This window comes from Balaenoptera physalus (assembly GCF_965194825.1).
Source record: "Balaenoptera physalus genome assembly, chromosome: 8".
NCBI classification, from domain to species: domain Eukaryota; kingdom Metazoa; phylum Chordata; class Mammalia; order Artiodactyla; family Balaenopteridae; genus Balaenoptera; species Balaenoptera physalus.
In genome coordinates, this window is record NC_138887.1 from 91,176,733 (window position 1) to 91,194,791 (window position 18,059).

Genomic DNA, 18,059 nt, shown 5'->3' on the forward strand with positions numbered 1-18,059 from the left:
GCCCTTGATAAATGTTAGCAGTAATTTTGATGATGATAATAATCATATGGGGAGGAAGGTGTACTTACGAGGTGTATGGAACAAAGCTGTGAGTGGTAGGTTGAGTTACAACAATGACTGATAGCCTGGACTAACATGCTGAAACCATTAATATTTAATGGTTTAGATTTTATTTTTTTATAAATTTATTTATTTTATTTTTGGCTGCATTGGTTCTTTGTTGCTGCACGCGGCACGGGCTTTCTGTAGTTGCAGCGTGCGGTGGCTTCTCTTGTTGCGGAGCACGGGCTCTAGGCGCATGGGCTTCAGTAGTTGTGGCACGTGGGCTCAGTAGTTGTGGCTTGCAGGCCCTAGAGCGCAGGCTAAGTAGTTGTGGTGCACAGGCTTAGTTGCTCCGCGGCATGTGGGATCTTCCCGGACCAGGGATCGTGTCCCCTGCATTGGCGGGCGGATTCTTAACCACTGTGCCACCAGGGAAGTCCTAGATTTTATTTTAAGATTTAAAATTTAATGGAGTCAAATGTGAAATCCTGCTCATAGGTTCAAAAATTCTCATGGCTGAAGTAAAAGAGAAAAGACCTGGCTTTGGCTGAAATTGATTTGAATGGAATCAGCGGGGTTTTGTTGACCACACGACCATGGGAACAAACTGCTCCAGCTGCTCAGCGTCAGGGCCATCCCAGCTGGTAACTCAGAGAATGGTAGTGGCCGTGGCTCCTCAGGCTGCACGCTTCCCCTGAGCTCTGTACCGTCAGGTTTCAGGGATTCAGATGATTGTTTCCACTTCTAATTCTCATATTTTGAAATCACCCATGGCTCCGTAACAAAAATAAGTGAGAAGTTCTGAAGACTGTGTCAGTTGAGGGGCTAGAAGTATTTTTTCTGGAAAAGATTAGGTTTAGAGGAGATAATTTAACCATCTTAGTATTTGAAAGGCCAACCTGAAAAATAATCGGATTCTGTTTATTAAACTAGGAAGTAATTTTTAGATAAGGATGCATAGAGAGAATGGAGGGGCCAGAATGACGAAAGGCAAGTAAGAGAAGGCAGCTTCAGGTGACACAGGATTGTAGGTTTGGCTTTTTTTTTTTTCATCTTTTTTATTGTGGTATAAATTACATATTGTAACATGCACAAATCTTAAATGTAGAGCTGGATGACTTTTCACCTATGTATATACCTCTGTGATCACTGCCCAGAATCATAGAACTTTCCATCATCTCAGAAAATTGCCCCTCTAACCCAGAAGTAACCCTTTTTCTGACCTCTCTCGCCATATATTAGCTTTGCAAACTTCATACAACCACTTTGGAGCACTGTCTACCTACCAGTTTAAACATTCATCTACCTTCTGACTCAATTCCATTTCCAGTTACATATCCAAGAAAAAATGAGGGTTTTTTTTTAACCAAAAAGTACACAAGAATAGTCACAACAGCTTTCTTCATAGTAGTCCAAAACTGGAGAACAATCCAAATTGCCATTAGCAAGACAATAAACATATTGTATATCCACACAACGAAATACTACTCGGCAATAAAAAGGAACGAAGTACTGATACATGCTACAACATGGATGAACCTCAGAAGCATTATTTGGAGAGAGAGAAGCCAGACACAAAAGTACACATGCTATGATTCCAGTTGTATGAAATTCAAGATTGTAGATTTTAAGGAAAGACTTTCACGACAATTTGATTTTGTACGCCTAAGATGCTTGGAGAAAGTTCTTCTTTCATAAAAGGATCTGTATGAAACACAAGATGGCAAAGAAATGGAAGGAAAATTAAACTAACGCCAACAGTTCAGCTTTGCCGAAGTGAGAAACATTTATTCAGCATTCCTTGTTTCTACAATGAGTATGTGATGTCTCATTTACTTTCATTTCCTCCTTGGATTCTAATTCTTAAGGGAACTTTCTGGCAATAATGGTAGCTACACACCACTTACAAAAGACAGAAAAGCACTGCACAGAGTCTGCTCATACAAAATTGGACTTAGAATGATTTTGAGTTTCTTCCTCAAAATAAAATTTCTGAATAAATTACAAGCAATATTGGAAAGCAGCTTATTTGTTGTTATTTCCTGCTTAAAACTTCTGATACTACCATTTTCATCAGTACGGTTAGTCACCCTGTTCCCCTTACCATTTTATCCATTTCCTTGGTGGCAAAAGCATAAAATCATAGTAGGCAGACAAGTCTATGGAGATAGAGAACAGATTAGTGGTCACTGGGGGACAGGTATGGGTGGGGAGGGTACAAATAAAGGGGTAACGTGAGAGAGTTCCTTTGGAAAAGTTGTGTATTTTGATGGTAGTGGTGGTTACATGAATCTAGCCTTGGGATAAAATTGCATAGAACCACACACACAGGAATGCATGTAAAAAATGGTGAAAACTGAATAAGGCCTGTAATTGACTTAATAGTACTGTACCAATGTCAATTTCTTGGTTTTTTTATGTTATAATGCAGTTATGTGTGTTGTCACCATTTGAGGGAAGCTGAAGGAGGCTTCACAGAACTCTGTGTACTATATTCACAACTTCCTATGACCCCATAATTATTTCAAAATAATAAGTTTCATAATTATAATAGGCAACAACAACCAAGTCTCAGCCTATTTTTTTTCCATAGAAAAAGAAATGAAAAAAAAAAGAAATGAAAAAGGCTCATGGGGCAAGCAGCCCATAATAATTAGCTTTCTCCTAAAGGTAGTGTATATGGTTTTTTCTTAAAAGCGAGCCAAAACATGCAGGTCCTGCCTCTGATTTAGGTATTAGGCATTTATTAGATTAAAATACGGTTAACAATTGCACACCACAAAAGGAATACACTAACTTTCATGAAGGTATATAAATAATTTTCTACATCTGCAGGCTAACAGCACTTCGTGTAAGTTCTGCCTTTGTCTGTTTATGCTGTCTGTGTCTGGCTCCACCAGTGTATCATATTTGCCCATGAACTTGCTTCAGACAATTTGTAGAAAGAATTCTTCCACTTAGCATCATTGTTATCTTTTAAAAATTCACTTATTACGTGTACATCGCAGGAAGCTTTGGAAGTGCAGGTAAACATAGAAAAAAATTGTCTATAATCCCAGCACCCAGAAATAAAAACTGTTGATATTTGGTATATATAGTTCCAGCCTTTTTATCTCTGTGCATAAAAATGCTTTTTTAGAAATATGTGAAATCATAATTTTTGTAAACTTGTTTTACTTATTGATGTGTACACAACAATGCAACATTTCCCCAGGTCATTAAATACTTTCCACCACATGATTTAACGACTGCATCGAATTGCACCCTGTGGATGCGCAGCACCTTAGCCATTCTCCTATGATTGACATTTGGGCTGTTTCCAGTTTTCTACCATTAGAAACAATGTCGTGATCAACATCCTTAAAGCTAAATCTTCATGCACAGTTGTGATGATTTCTCTTAGGATAAAGTCTCAGAAGTAGAATTGCTGGGTAGGCAAAATGTTAAAGCATTTGATTTATATTGCCACATTTAAAAAAAAAGTGTTGTACACAAAAACCTTATTTGAACAAGATGCTTTACCTGAAGGGAAATTTAGGATCAGTTTCTTTTTAATGATTCATCCCTCCTTAGAGACAAATTGCCATTACCAAATAGATGTATTGCTTTGACAGAATTAAAAGAAAAATATTGAAAATATATAAATAAGTTATGCAAGAATTGTTTGCTGTTTTTAATTTTTGTTTAATAGTGAAAGCAAAATAATATACTAAAGAGATAACAAATGGAATGAACTTGCCACTAGTGGGGAATGGGGTATTTATATTTCTTCCTTTCCCCATTTGATATTGATTAAAATATTTTTTTCTTTATTTTTTTAAGCATTATGACTGTGCACATATACCAGTATCTTTACATACAATGAAGGAGTAAGGGTAAAATTTTTTTAAATGGGGAAAATGTACCATAGTAGTTGTAACGTTGCAGAGTTGTGAATGTCCTGTCTATGGGTGTGAGGGGGTTAAAGATCACCTTTGATTAGGCATCTCTAATATTCTGCTGGAACACATCAATCGTATCTCTTTCTGCATTTCCAACTGGGTGAATGTGTTCATTTGCTTGATTAGGTAACCTTCAAAACAACGTGATCGTTCTCATTGAGAAGCTAAATCCTTAACAACAGGTTTTCTTTAGTTTATCAAGTGAGGTTCCATCTGTGCTGCCACCTTCGAATAATTTTGACCATTATTTTCAGTTTCAACTCCTTTCTAGGACTAATCCTTTGTTCCCACTTCATAGAAAGGTGCTAGATTGTCGCAGAAGGAACACAGATCACACCAGGAAGGGTGGAAGCAGGGCTTGGATAATTTTTAAATGAAAGGTCTGAAGTTTAAAAAAAAAAAAAAAAAAGGTCTGAACTTTTAAGTAGAATGTGTATTATCTGCAATTTTTTTTATTATCTTCCACTAACAATCAATAAGTGGACCCTAGCAAACAAGATAATTGATTCCTGGATTGATTTCACATACTGGGAAGTGGTTAAATGTTTAGATGTTGGAGAAGCAACAAGACAAATCCATGAGTGTCTGACATTTTTTTTTCCTTCTTAGTCATAAGCACACCATTTTACAGTATGCATATGGTGCTGAAATTTTCTTTGAATATAATTTATGAGATCAGGGTCACAAAGACCTCTCTCCCTTTCAATTCTGTGTTGGTATTTTCTCTGATTATTTGTATTTTATCAATGTCATTGAAATTTCCCTCAAAGAGAAATTCCTCATGCTGGAATTGGTGGTAAATACTCATTATTGAATGAAAGATTGTTTTTCTTTTATGAAATTATTTTCTTCTGCTGTTGTCTTTTGTCTAGTTATGGACTTTCCTTTTCATCCCTACCGTAATGTAATTCTTCTGAAGTTGAAAACAGCCCGAAAGAGACTTGGAGGGCGTTCCAGGTGTTAAGAGTTCTTCTAACCTAGGGTGAATTTTGTAGCACCTGGGAATGGCATATTTTTACCTAGTCTGAGTGTTAAAGAAAGACAGTTCTGGTGCGAAATAGGATCATAATTTAAAAATAAGTCCCACCCCCTGCCCCCAGAGGGACTACCCTCTTTGCATTTATCTCCTCTTAGTTGTACTCTGTGCTTTTATTTGCCTGTAAACTCTATCTGAATCTGGTACCCGTTGCCACCCCTCCATCTGAAATTTTCTATACAAACTGAAAGGAACTGTTTTTCTGGGCAACAAATTAGGCTTCATATGAAAGGGGCTTTATCATGGGTTTGAATGAACAAAAATTGTATAGTTTTATAAAGATTTCATATATAGCCTCATAAAGATTTCTCTTTCCAATTTTAACAAAAAAACTGAATATAAATTTCATGAAATCTGGTTTAAATCTGACCACTAAAGAATAATTTTTGAATAAATTTATCACTAAAAAACCTTAATATTTAAAAAAAATCCAGGTAATATTTTTTTCACTTTAATATTTCATATGCCTCTTGAGAAATTTTATAAGTTAACAGAGAAGTCCTATTTGCCTTTCTTGATATCAAGGCTATTCATGTAATATTTAAATTTATGTATTTATAGCCATTCTCTGCTTAAATAAACTCAACATATGAAAAATCCATATTTTAAATAAAAGATGATTGCTGAACAGTGTGGTGGATTTGAAATTTGAATTATTCACAAAAATACGAATTACCCTTAGTTTCACGTACCACTTGGATACATAAGGAACAGTTAAAATATTCTTAATTTATGCTCCTTAGGCTTACATGATTAAAATGCTAGTGTATTAAAAAAATCATTGCTCTTTGTTTGTACAGACTTATAACAGTTCCTACTTTTTTTCTCTCTAACAGATATAAGCTTACCAAAGTCGGCAACAATATGCTACACAGCGGCCTTGCTCAAAGCAAGGGCTGTCTCTGACAAGTAAGTGGATAGTAGCCTGTGCAGTACAGATGCCGGTCTGGACTGAAAGGAGATGTGTTGTCTCTGAGGGCTTTCTCTGCAAGGTTTTCTTAGTCCATGAGACCCCTGCTTATGAGCATGCATTTTCCAAAACCTGCATTTTCTTTTCTTTCACTACTAGAAGGAGGGAATGTATATCGCCAGGTATTGTAATGGTGTGTGGGTTCCTAAAGAGGGATTTGTATGAAACTCCATGCCTCTGAGGTGACTTTTTTTCTTTTTTTTTTGCCGGACGGTAGATACCAAAAGGCCTGCTTGGGACTTAACACAAAATGCCTTCTTTGATTCATTTTTTTTGCATATTCCTCTTCCTCCAGCAGTCCAGGACGGGGTAGTAGTCATAACAAACATATTAATGTGGCAAAAGGGGATGGTCATCTCCCTTTCCTTACCTCATCAATTCCAAAGTAACTCCCCACCCAGGATCCGTTTACCTTGAGTCACCATCACAGTGGGACATTTGCCCGTTTTGTTCAGGCAGGTGACTATGGTATAGAGAATTTCCATAAACACCCAAGATGACTGGCAGGTGAAAGAGAATAGATGGCTTAACTGGTTTTGAGTTCATAAACGCTTACACTTCCCGATACACTCCCTCGGTAGCACTGAAAAGCAGATAACAGGAAAAGAAAACAGCCTCTGCTGTGTCAGACAGGTTTGCTGTTAAGTGTGTGTGCACTTCAAGACCGAAGTAATTTTCTTTCATTCTTTTTTATCCTGTAGATCGCCAGTACCTACTGCAACATCTTTTCTCCCTACACAGCGACTCCAGCTTGGGAGGGCAGGGCCAGGGTTGTCACAGCTTCCCCTGTGGTGTCTGCCTGCCAAGCACAGCTCTGGAGTTAGCCCTGGGTGTGAGGTGAGAAAGAGATTGCATGGTCTGGTTTTTTTCATTCACTTGGGCAGGTGTCTCGCCCGCAGTTTGGGCATGCACACTCCCCCTGCCGGAACAGCCCCAAGCAGGCTTGCCTGCTGCTGAAGCTGCAAGACTTAACCCTCCATCGCAGCACTGACATTGGGTTGGGAGCCTCCTTTAAAATTCTCCCCAGTTCTGTTTTTAACCAAGTGCGCTCTTCTGTAACCTAGTTTTCTCTTTTTCCTACACTGTCTGCCCTTGTCAGTCCTACCCCCTCCCCTGACCTAAGCAGGTACCTCCTAGAAAACTTAGATTAGCTATTTAGACAGAGAGACTTGACAGCTGAATTTAATTCCTGCCGCGATTAGATGCAAGCACGCTTTCTGCTTCTGCTGGGGTTTTTGTTGGCCTCTGTCTGAGGGGTCACTCAGAGGTTCCGTGTAGTGGAGGTTTGGAGAGCTCATGCCTTTGGCTCGCTGTGGTTTTCTGGGCCCTTGATGTGTAGATGCCTTTCCAGGTTAATGCCCAAGCAGTGGTCCCAACTGGATGGTGTTTGTCTTTCTGCTTTTCAGATTCTCTCCCGAGGCTGCATCTCGGCGGGGGCTGAGCACAGCAGAGATGAATGCAGTAGAGGCCATTCACAGAGCCGTGGAATTCAATCCTCATGTGCCAAAAGTGAGTCTGTGGAATCCGCATGGGAACTCGTTATGCTAGCAGAGAGTGTTCAGTGACCACAATGTCATGTCTCGAATGCACCAGTTATAAAAAAATGAATTGCAACCAATGAATGTTGAGGCCCTGTAGAGCCTATGCTTATTAGCCTTGTTTTTAAGTAAAAACTACATTCAAGAGGCTTTGGGGCCCATTTTCGGGCTTCATACAGTAAGGGTAAATTGATAGACCTAGCTTAGGCAGGCCAGGTCAGGAAGCCTGAAAGTGGCAAAATATGAAGATCCCAAGGGTGTTGATGCATTTGATAGGAATTGCACGCCAGTTATTGTCTTACTTAGAACCAACTCGAGAAATGAACCTTGTTGTGAATAAAAGTGGTAAAAAATACTAATCTGCCATTCTGTATCTCCATAAGTAAATGACAGGTAATCAGTATTGGCCAGCAAATAATGAGGAAAACCTCAAAGTATGAAGAAGTAGTTTTCTTTTGACTTGTGAGTGCCATTTTAATAGGTATATATATAGTAGGAAATATTTGTCTTGTTAAGCACATGACTGACCTATTTATAAATATGCAATATTTCCCATATTTTTTTTAAGAATTTGATTTTAAGGGAGTCAAATCATGGCAGAGGATATTTCTGTAATCTTTTATTCAGAAGAGGGGTGTGTGTTCATGACTTACCTGTATTTGAGTACCTGCTACGTGATAGGCACGTTGCTGAGGGCCATTTTCAGTTTCTTGATATTATAAATCACATTTTGACCTCTAGGAAACCTGCAGTTCACATCAGGTACTACAAGACAGTTTTCTTGGCAAAATGTCTGATGAAGACTTTCACTGGTGAAAAATGACAAAGGAAGGCTGTTTTCTTGTTCTGTTGCAGTACTGTAGCAAAAGGGTGGGGTTGGGTGCGTGTCTGTGTGCCTGTGTGATGATTTATGGAGTTGCCTACTTTAATTTGTTGATATCCAGAGTGACAAAGATAAGTGATCTAATATCATTCCTGAGGTTTTACTCAGGTCACGGTCATCTTTTCACAAAACAGGAAATTGAAGAGTGGTGCACAGTGCCATATTTGCAAAAGGATGTATTTATCCACTCTAGTTTCAGTGGCTAATGACCAACAGAGTATTTGTAGACTTAGGTATTGTATATAGGGTGGTATAAAATATATCTATTTAATATTTTTTCAGCTAAGTTAAAAAATGTTTATTCAAATTTGATTAAAATGTAAAACTAATCATGGAAATATTGTCCTGAATTACAGTAAACTTAGGTCATCAATTAATATTTATTGAATACCATTCTCTAACTACAGAGCTATTTTATGAGCTCTGTAGCTCATAAAATAGCCTTAAAATAAATAAGGCTCTTTTAAAAGTAGTATTGGGCAATAGAGTCCTAGATTCTGAGACAAAAACTTGGGTTCCAAATCTGGCTCTGTCATTTATTAGCCATGGGATCTTGGGTTTAGCATCTCTGAACTCAAAGTTTTCCCTCATCTTCCAAATGAAGATAAAAATATAAGCCTCACCTATCTTCTGTGATAAAGATCAAGTGAGATAATATGTTCAAAGTTCTTTGAAAAAACTATATGTTTGTAAATTATTAAAATTATTAATATTTGGCTTGTTGGCAGGTCCTCAAGTATGGGACCTGAATCTTAATTTTTCCAGTTATACCAACCTGAGCCTTGTAATCCTGGGACACAAGATAGAAAACTGGAACAATACTTGTTGGTTAGATATTTTAATTGAAGCTGTCGTTTAATTCTAGATAATGGTCTTAAATGGTTGAGCCTCCAGAAGAGTAGTAAAAGCCCTAAGAAATAGTTTAAAGCTGCCATGGAAGAATTTAACCTCAGTCAGCTGCATTCCACTTGCAAAACAGAAGTCTTCTAAAAGTGGAAATAGTTTGAAAAAGTTGAAGTAATTTGATTTCACTTTACCTTCTAATCATTAAGCTGAGAGAAGGTAGGGCATGTCAGTAAACTGATTCTCCATCACTTTGCTTTGTTGGTGACTGTGCTGAGGGGGAAACTTGTTTCCAGATCCTCCTCATTATTGACATTTCTGTGGGGAAAAGGCCCTGTGAGCCACTGACCTCATATGTTCAGAATTAATCACAAACCTCTGGTACTCGTGTACCATATGCAGGCTGCTATAAACATCTTTTATACGTGTTCTATTTTTTGGACTGCTTGCTAATACTTTAGTAGACATGCACACACGTGCATACGTGCACACATCTGCGTGACCATGAATGCACATACACGTGCACACGCATGTATGTGTGTGTATATATACGTATATGACTTTTCAGGCAGAGAATAGCCTTAATTCTAATGAAACATCAGTGAAGGATATAATATAAACACGTAGTTTCTTGTTGTAAGAAGGGATCTTAAATGTCATGTAGGACACCTTCCCATTTTAAGCTTAAATCTCTCCTCATAACGATACTATGATAATTATGTTTATTTTTGGTTTCTATTAATGTTTACTATGTGGCAAGCACAGTGCTAACTGAACTACATATGCCAACTCATTTATTTTTCATAACAACATTGTGAGGTGTATCATATTATTATCCCTGCTACGTAGATGAGGGCACTGCAGGTTTGGAGAGGTTAAGTAATCCGCTCTTAGTCACACAGTAAGTAAATGACAGAGCCTGAACTGATTCTGGGTTATCCAGCTCTTAAACATCTCCCTCCACTGACCCCCACATCCCACCAGGTGGCAGACCAGCCTAGGCTTGAACCTTCAAATGATGGCGGCCACATCCCTTCCCAAGGCACTCAATTCCCTGTAGACAATTCAGATTTCTTCAGGATATTATCATGTCTTGAACACTGCCATAGCTTCTTTTTCTCTTTCACAGGAAGTTGTCAGTGGCCCACCACAGGAATTTTCAGTATATGCATGCTGTTTTACCCAATTATAGTCTGCTTGGAAAGAGAAAAAAATACCAAATATGATAACTGTGAACTGCCTTCCATAAATTTTCATCTTAGTTCCAACTGGTATCCCAGTAAGCATAGTTAATATTTCAACATCCAATGATAAATATTAGTTATTTACCCCAGGAGGGTTATTCTTAGGAACTCTCTTTCCCTGCAAACATGAGGAGTAGGGAGTATTGCTCCTAACCACATCACAGGACTGGGAAATAAATAACAGTAGTAAAAAGCCATGGATCTGTGTTCTGAAGGAGAGCCTCTGAAGCCATTAGATTCTAAACATGAGGACTTCTGAAGCTTTAGATTGCAGCAGATTATAAGGAGGAAGCAGCCCACAGGCTCATACTACAAATCGAATTGTGTTACTCCCCTCCCAAGGAAGTGCAGCAGTGTCCCCAGCCCTATGGAAGGTACCAACTCCTTGGATAGTTCTTCAGGACCCCTCATGATCTAACCCAACTTGTTTTTCATTTTTTTCTAGATCCTTCCAACAGTCCACTTACTGTTCCAGAAACATTCTTCTCCTCTTCCCTCTTTGCTTCTTCGGAGGCAGTCCTCCTTATCCTTCACCCCCACCATTACAAGTCACCACCAGGAAGCCTGTACTCTCCTTGTCCCAGAATCAGTCTTCCCCCTCTGGTCTCTCACTACAGTGCATTGATTATGTGCTTGCTGTTCACCTCTTTTTGAGAATGACTAGGGGTATTAGGATCTTAATCATGCTGGTGATTTTCAAGAACTGGGTACACAGTTGAAGAAGACAAATCTTTAAACCATTAGAGGACTTTCCCATTTAATGTGATTAAAATAGGAGTTTTGAGTTTAAAGAGAGTTTCTCCATTTTTTTAAAGAAAATTTCACTCATGTAATGCTGGACAAATGAAGGGTAAGTTCAGCTCTGTTCTATATCTTTATCTATGTATTGTTATGTTGTACTGCTATATACAGTTTAATGGATTTTTAGCTTCAGTTTTTTTCTTCCACTTTCCCGGAAAATGTGCTTCCTCACCTGCCCTGCTCTTGCTCAGCTGGACAAGGTTTACGTGGGAGGGGGCACATTTCTATCAGTGATCCGTTACTTTACACAGATCTAAGTTAATTAGTGCTTATGTGCTCTGAGTATGCTCCACCTCCATCGCAAGGCTCTCCCTGTGAAGAGACACATTTTTGGTTTGCAGGATGTTACATTCACTCCTTCAGGGTGCTAAAGATAAATTTCATTTTGACAAATTTCCAAAAAAAGACTAAATTATTGGTTTGTTACAAGCAGTATTAGATATGGTTTTTCCCTCTGTAGTGGTATTATAATAATAATTTTTTTTATATTTGAGAAAAGAATTCATAATCCCATCATATCTAGTCATATTTAAGACTATTTTTTCTAGCCTTTTTTCTATGCATTTTTAATACTTAGGAATCATAATCACATAGCATATTCATATTTTTAAAAAGTAACATGGGACACTTCAGTTGGACTTTATGGTTGGGAATTGGGGGTAAATTTATTCCCTCTGGGGGAGGATCATCAGATTTTCAGAGTTCTTTGACCTTAAAATGGTTATCCTCTAACTTAACAGTAAAGTGCAAGTCTTTTAGCCATGTGCCTTCAAACATTTTTAAATATTCTCTGGATGATTTACTTCTTTTTTTTGTTATAAAAAGCACATAACATAAAATCTACCCTATTAACAAATTTTTAAGTATACAGCACAGCGTTGTTAACTGTAAGCCCGTTGTTGTACAGCAGATCTCTAGAACATTTTCATCTTCGTGACGGACACTTTATACCAGTCGAACAGCAACTCTGCATTTCTCCCTCCTCCCAGGCCCTGGTAGCCACCATTCTACTTTCTGCTTCTATGCATTTTACTACCTTCGCTCCCTCATATAGGTGGAATCATGCAGTATTTGTCCTTCTGTTACTGGCTTATTTCACTTAGCATGATGTCCTCCAAATTCATCCACATTGTAGCATAAGGCAGGATTTCTTTCTTTTTTAAGACTAAATATTATTCCATTGTGTGTGTGTGTGTGTGTGTGTGTGTGTGTGTGTATATATATATATATATCACATTTTCTTTATTCGTGCATTTGTTGATGGAAATTTAGGTTGTTTCCACTTCTCGGCTATTGTGAATAATGCTGCGGTGAATATGGAAGTGTAAATATCTCTTCAGGATTCTGTTTTCAGTTCTTTTAGATGAATCCCCAAAAGTGTGATTGCTGGATCATGTTTTTAATTTTTTGAGGGGTCTTCATATCGGCTGCACCATTTTACATTCCCCCAACAGTGCACAGGAGTTCTAGTTTCTCCACTTCCTTGCTAACACTTGTCATATTCTATTTTTTTGATAGTGGCCATCCTAACATGTGTGAGGTGATATCTTATTGTGGTTTTGATTTACATTTCCCTGATGATCTGTGATGTTACCTTTTCATGTACCTGTTGATCATTGTATGTCTTCTTTGGAGAAATGACATTTCAAGTCCTTTGCTCACTCTTAAATCAGGTTATTTTTAAACATTGAGTTGTAAGAGTTCCTTATTTATTTGGATATTAACTCCTTTTCAGCTACGGTTTACAGATATTTTCTCCCATTTCATAGGTTGCCTTTTCACTCTGTTGATTGTTTCCTTCACTGTGCAGAAGCTTTTTATTTCGATGTAGTCCCACTTGTCTACTTTTGCTTTTGTTGCCAGTGCTTTTGGTATCATATCCAAGCAATCATTGCCAAGACCAGTGTTAGGAATTTTTTTCCACTATGTTTAACTCTTAATGCATTTTGAGTTGATTTTTGCCTGTGGGGTAAGATATGGGTCCAGTTTTATTCTTTTGCATGTGGATACCCAGTTTTTCCAGCAACATTTGTTGAAGAGAATGATTTGGTTCTTGCATCCTCTAATTGTAGACATCAAGTTGTGGTCAACTCCAATAGTGAACCTCTTTGGGCATAAAGATTTTTTGGTCTTTAAGATTATTTTCTTAGGGTAAATTTACAGAATGAGAGTGACTGAGTAACATGTAGAAGCACTTCAGGGTTCTTGGTATTTACTGCCAAGTTGCTTACCAAAAAAATTGTAGCAGTTTACACTCCCATCAGCTGGTGACTCCTACTTTTCCATTTCATCACACCTTCGCCAGCATTTAGCAGTTTGTCTAAAAACAAAAACAAAACAGAGAGAGTGAGAGAAGGAAAAAAAAAAAGTGATGATTTTATTAAGTACAGATGGAATTCTGTTCTTTTAGTTTGCATTCCTTTGCCACTACTAGTAACATGGAACATTTTCAGCCATGTGCGTGTCTGAATTGTCAGGCCAAGTATGTAGAGTTCCTATTATTACTGAGGAAACATTAATTACAATGATGGTGCAAAGCATACCAACATAAAGGTAGGCAGACCTATCAAGTATTATTGAAAGAGTTCAAAAGTGTTCAAAACAAGGATACCCACTTCCTGTCCATGGGACCAGAGGGAAGTATGGGAAGGAGGAGTTAATGAGCTCCCTGCCTGTTTCCATTTTGATAAAATGGGGATAAGAGTGAAGTCTTCATAAGGTTGTTGAAAAGTAAGTGGAATTACACTGTGTAACTCATTCAGTGCGTAGTAGGTGCGCGATACGTGCTGGCCCTTTCATCGCCGCTTCCCTTGTACCTTCAGCTCTATTTCTGCACTTGCATGCTGGGTGGAAGTAGAGGCTGCCTAGAAACACGCATTAATGGTACTTCTTGGACCACCCTAGTCTGAAGAAGGATAACCAGAGAGTGTAACAGTGGCGCTACAGTGCCCCGACGTGGAGTACCCACAGGTTCTCCTCAGGCCTCCAGATTTGAGAGGAGGCGCTAGCACGTTCTGGCTGCAGCTGTTGTCTTCAGGGATTTCCAGTTTGTAACTGCTGGCTAAGTCCTCTGCTGATTAAGAGGTACCCACTTCTGACCTCTGCCTTGTATTCTTGTTCTAGCATAGCCATTCCTGCTTCCGCCACCAAAAAAAAAAAAACCCCAAACAAAACAGGAACGACAAACTAATTAATAACGATTTATTATTTTTAAAGCAATAAACAGTTTTTCCCTCCTAACGCAATCTTATGTGAAACCTCAATGAACAAAGTAATTAAAAGTAGAACCGCTGTGATGAAACTGGAATGAGAAGGTTGGTAGCCCTGCAACCCCAAGGCACCTCTGCATACAGTTTAAAAAATAGCAGAAGCCTGTGAGCCCTCACCACCACCCCAGGAAAACCCCCAGCTTGCGAGGTCCCACGCATAGAACAGGAGGCCCTACACCCATGCTGGGCCCCAGCTGCTTGGGATGCTTGGGTGTTGTGGGTGGAGCTATCGAGGGAGAAAAATCACCAGCACCGATGGGGGAAAGCTTGCTTCTTCATCTTGCCTAAAATCCCGGCACTATTAAACCTCGGGCTCGTCTTACTGGGCCCACCCAGGGACCGGCAGGGGGTGCAGTTGGCACCCTGAGGGTGCTGGGGGAAGGGAGCTCACCATGCTCCTAAAGCTTATGTACCAACACAGCAGCCTAGGCTTGACAGAATATTGAGGTGAAGATCTAGGTTTTAAGTTATATCGGAGTATGGAAAGAAATTCGTGAGAAAAATGGAGAGCAAAGAATGAAGAATGTTATGACAGAAATGCATTCCCATTAAAAATTTGCATTTTTTTTTTAAAAGCTCATATCATGTTAATCTAAAATTTCACGGGGATTTCGAAAGGCTCGTGGGGGAAAACATCCTGGTAAATGTATATGCCAATGGAGTATCCACAGGACCTTGTTATAATGATGGAAATTCTATTTCTTGCAAACGCTAATGCAGGCCTCCCTTTATATCTTGGTAAAGCTGATTGACAGAGTATAAAATTGCTTTTTAATCCAATTTAGGAAACAAAATGTGTAGTGGGTTTTAACATTTAAAAATGCTTGAAGCGTGGAAGCAGAAACTCAGAATACCCTGGCAGATTGTCTGTGATATTGTATATCAATGGTATATTTCAGAAATATTATTTCAATATAAGTTTTTTTGAATTGAGTCATGTTTTGTTCCAAAGCTTTTTTGCATTAGAGTAAGGAAAATGTATTGTGGAAATACGACCCGGAGAAAAATGAGCAGAAACCAGTTTTTAGCAACGTATCTCAGGAATAGAAAGTTTCTAAGAGGTCTCTTTCTTTAACGAAAACCACTGTAGCTGCTCCCACCAAGGTCACTCCCGCCACGGCCTCCCCAGCTCATCCTCTCTCATGTCTCCTGGGCATTTGGTCCCACTGACCACTTTTTCTGTCTGAGGTCATCTAGGCTCCTCGCCACCTTCTCCTGTGCCACTCCCGCCTCTCTGAGCACTCTTTGCCTGCAGCGCTTCCTCCCTGCTCACCCTCAGGTTGGTTCTCCTTTCCTGCTTGCAGCCCTTCCGGGAGACCTCATGTGCTCCCACTGCCTCAGCCTCTCCCCGCACACCCAGACCCCTGTCTCCAGCTGCTCTCCCAGGCTCCAGACCTGCACACCTTCACTCCTCACTGCAGGCAGAGAAGTTTGGCAGGCACGACAGCTGTTTCTGTTACCTTCCCACTGCTAAGCCTTTTCCTCCTCTGGTGTCTTCATCTTAGCTAATGATCTCACATTATTCTAGTTTCCTAAACTAGAAATGTCACAGTGACCTTTGATTCCTTCTCTTGCCCTCAGATTCAGCCAGGCACCACGTCCAGGGGAAGTCCCCCTCCTCGGTTTCATCACCCCTCACTCAGACCATGACAGGAACTTTTTGACTTTGCTAACTTTAATCTCTTCCCTGTCGGGTGCTCCTACACGTGACTTGCCCATTTCTTTCAGAACCACAAACTGTACCAACTGACTTCTCAGTTGCCTACTGCAGAGGTTTTCAAACTGTCTCCCTAGGAGCCGTAAGGGTCTTCAGTCTTCTTGTGGGTCCCTCCCCCAAGATCCCCACAGTTTTGTTTTACGTCACTTGCACATTCTGTTTGATATTTCTTTTTTTTCCTTTGAACAAATTTTTCGGTGTCTCAAAGTTTGAAAACCACGGAATAACTCAGGGTGAAGGTCACACCCTGGAGCATATCATGCAAGGCCTTTTACAACCACTTTTCCTGCTTCACTCCCTCGGAGAGTAGCATAACACCTGAGTTCCGGCGCAGGTTCCATCACATACAACTTGTGCAACCCAGGATGAGCTATTTAACTTCCCAAAGCGTCCATTTTTTCCATCCGTAAAATAGGGATAATACTATCGGCTCCCTCACAGAGTTGTAAGGAGTTCCTGAGATAAGAAGCTTGACGCACGTTAGTGCTTCATCAGTGTTGGCAATTCCTGTCATGTTAGTACTCAAGCACCTCAAGATTGCAAGCCCAGTGTGTCCTCTGATGCTTTGGTACCCAGCCTTGCAGTGGCTTCTGCCTCCCCTCATCTTTACAGGTAAACCTTTGTTTATTTAGTGAGACTGACTCATATTTTCCTTTTTCTGTGAAGCTGTCCCAGAGATAATGCTCCCCATTTGCTTCCTGAGTACTAAGTATAGACCTCTTACTAAGGCAGTCATCATGTTGAATTTTATCGTTTCTTTGTACACGTGTGCGTGCGCGCACACACACTCCTACAAAGATTAGGGATTAGCAAGGTAGTGACCTGACCTGATCATGTCCATGCCCTTGAGGTGAATTGTGGATGCGCCATATCTGTGCCCTTGGGGTAGACTGTGCGTGCTCCCACAGATGATCGTTAGGGGGCACTGTGGCCACTGCTGTATCTGTGCCCTTGGGGGACACTACGGCACTCCCATATCTTTCTTTGGGATATACTGTGAACACACCCATATTTTTTGAATGAAGCAAAGTAACTGATGAATAGATAAGTGAACCAGCAAGAAGCAGTTACCTTGAGAAGAGGACCCCTGAGTGGTACTACAGATCACCAGGTTGAATTTGGCATTTCAGCTTTGCTTTGTGTTTGTCTCCATACTGGTCAGTTGGTGACCCCTGGCAGCCAGTTCTCTTCAGCCGAACTGCTACTACTATAAAATTGCTGAAGTATTTTACCTAGAAACAGACTCAATCATCTGTGGGACCCACATACACAAGAAATATAACCTCCACGGTAATTTAAATACTTCATTTTCTTGTTTGTTTGTTAACAAAAATAGCTACTATTTAGTGAATACTTATGTGCCAGGAACTGTGTGAATGCTTTACAAATATTATCCTATGTAATATTCAAAAGTTAAAACAGCAAGATGGATATTTTTATTATTCTGTTTTAACAGATGGACAACCTGAGATTGAAAGAAATTAAAGAACTTGTCCAAGGTCTCTTAGCGGAATAGTAGAAACAGGATTCAAACAGTGATGCAAAGGGGCAGAGGGCAGATGAGGGGAGGGGGCCAGGGCCGGGGAACTGCGCACCTCAGACTTCATCGCAGCGTGGCCTGAGCGAGCCGAGGTTCCTGCGTCATTTTTGTCCTATTCCAGCGTGCATCTTACTGAGTCCAGGGTGTGGACAGCATTGAAACTCAGAATATGTAGCATGTCTTCCAAGTAGCACTAGCTGTGTTCTCTGAACCCTTTACTGATGTTTTAAAAACA

General features: G+C 39.7%; 1 protein-coding gene across 9 annotated transcripts in view; it reads left to right on the forward strand.

Annotated features, from left to right (window-relative positions):
* Window positions 1–18,059, forward strand: part of ST7 (suppression of tumorigenicity 7) — a 298,480-nt gene that overhangs the window by 227,586 nt on the left and 52,835 nt on the right. For all 9 annotated transcript variants that reach the window (XM_082472341.1, XM_082472342.1, XM_082472346.1 and 6 more), the window contains 2 exons: window positions 5,856–5,928; window positions 7,396–7,498. In XM_082472341.1, the coding sequence (XP_082328467.1) occupies window positions 5,856–5,928; window positions 7,396–7,498 (176 nt within the window). The remainder of the gene's footprint in view (window positions 1–5,855; window positions 5,929–7,395; window positions 7,499–18,059) is intronic.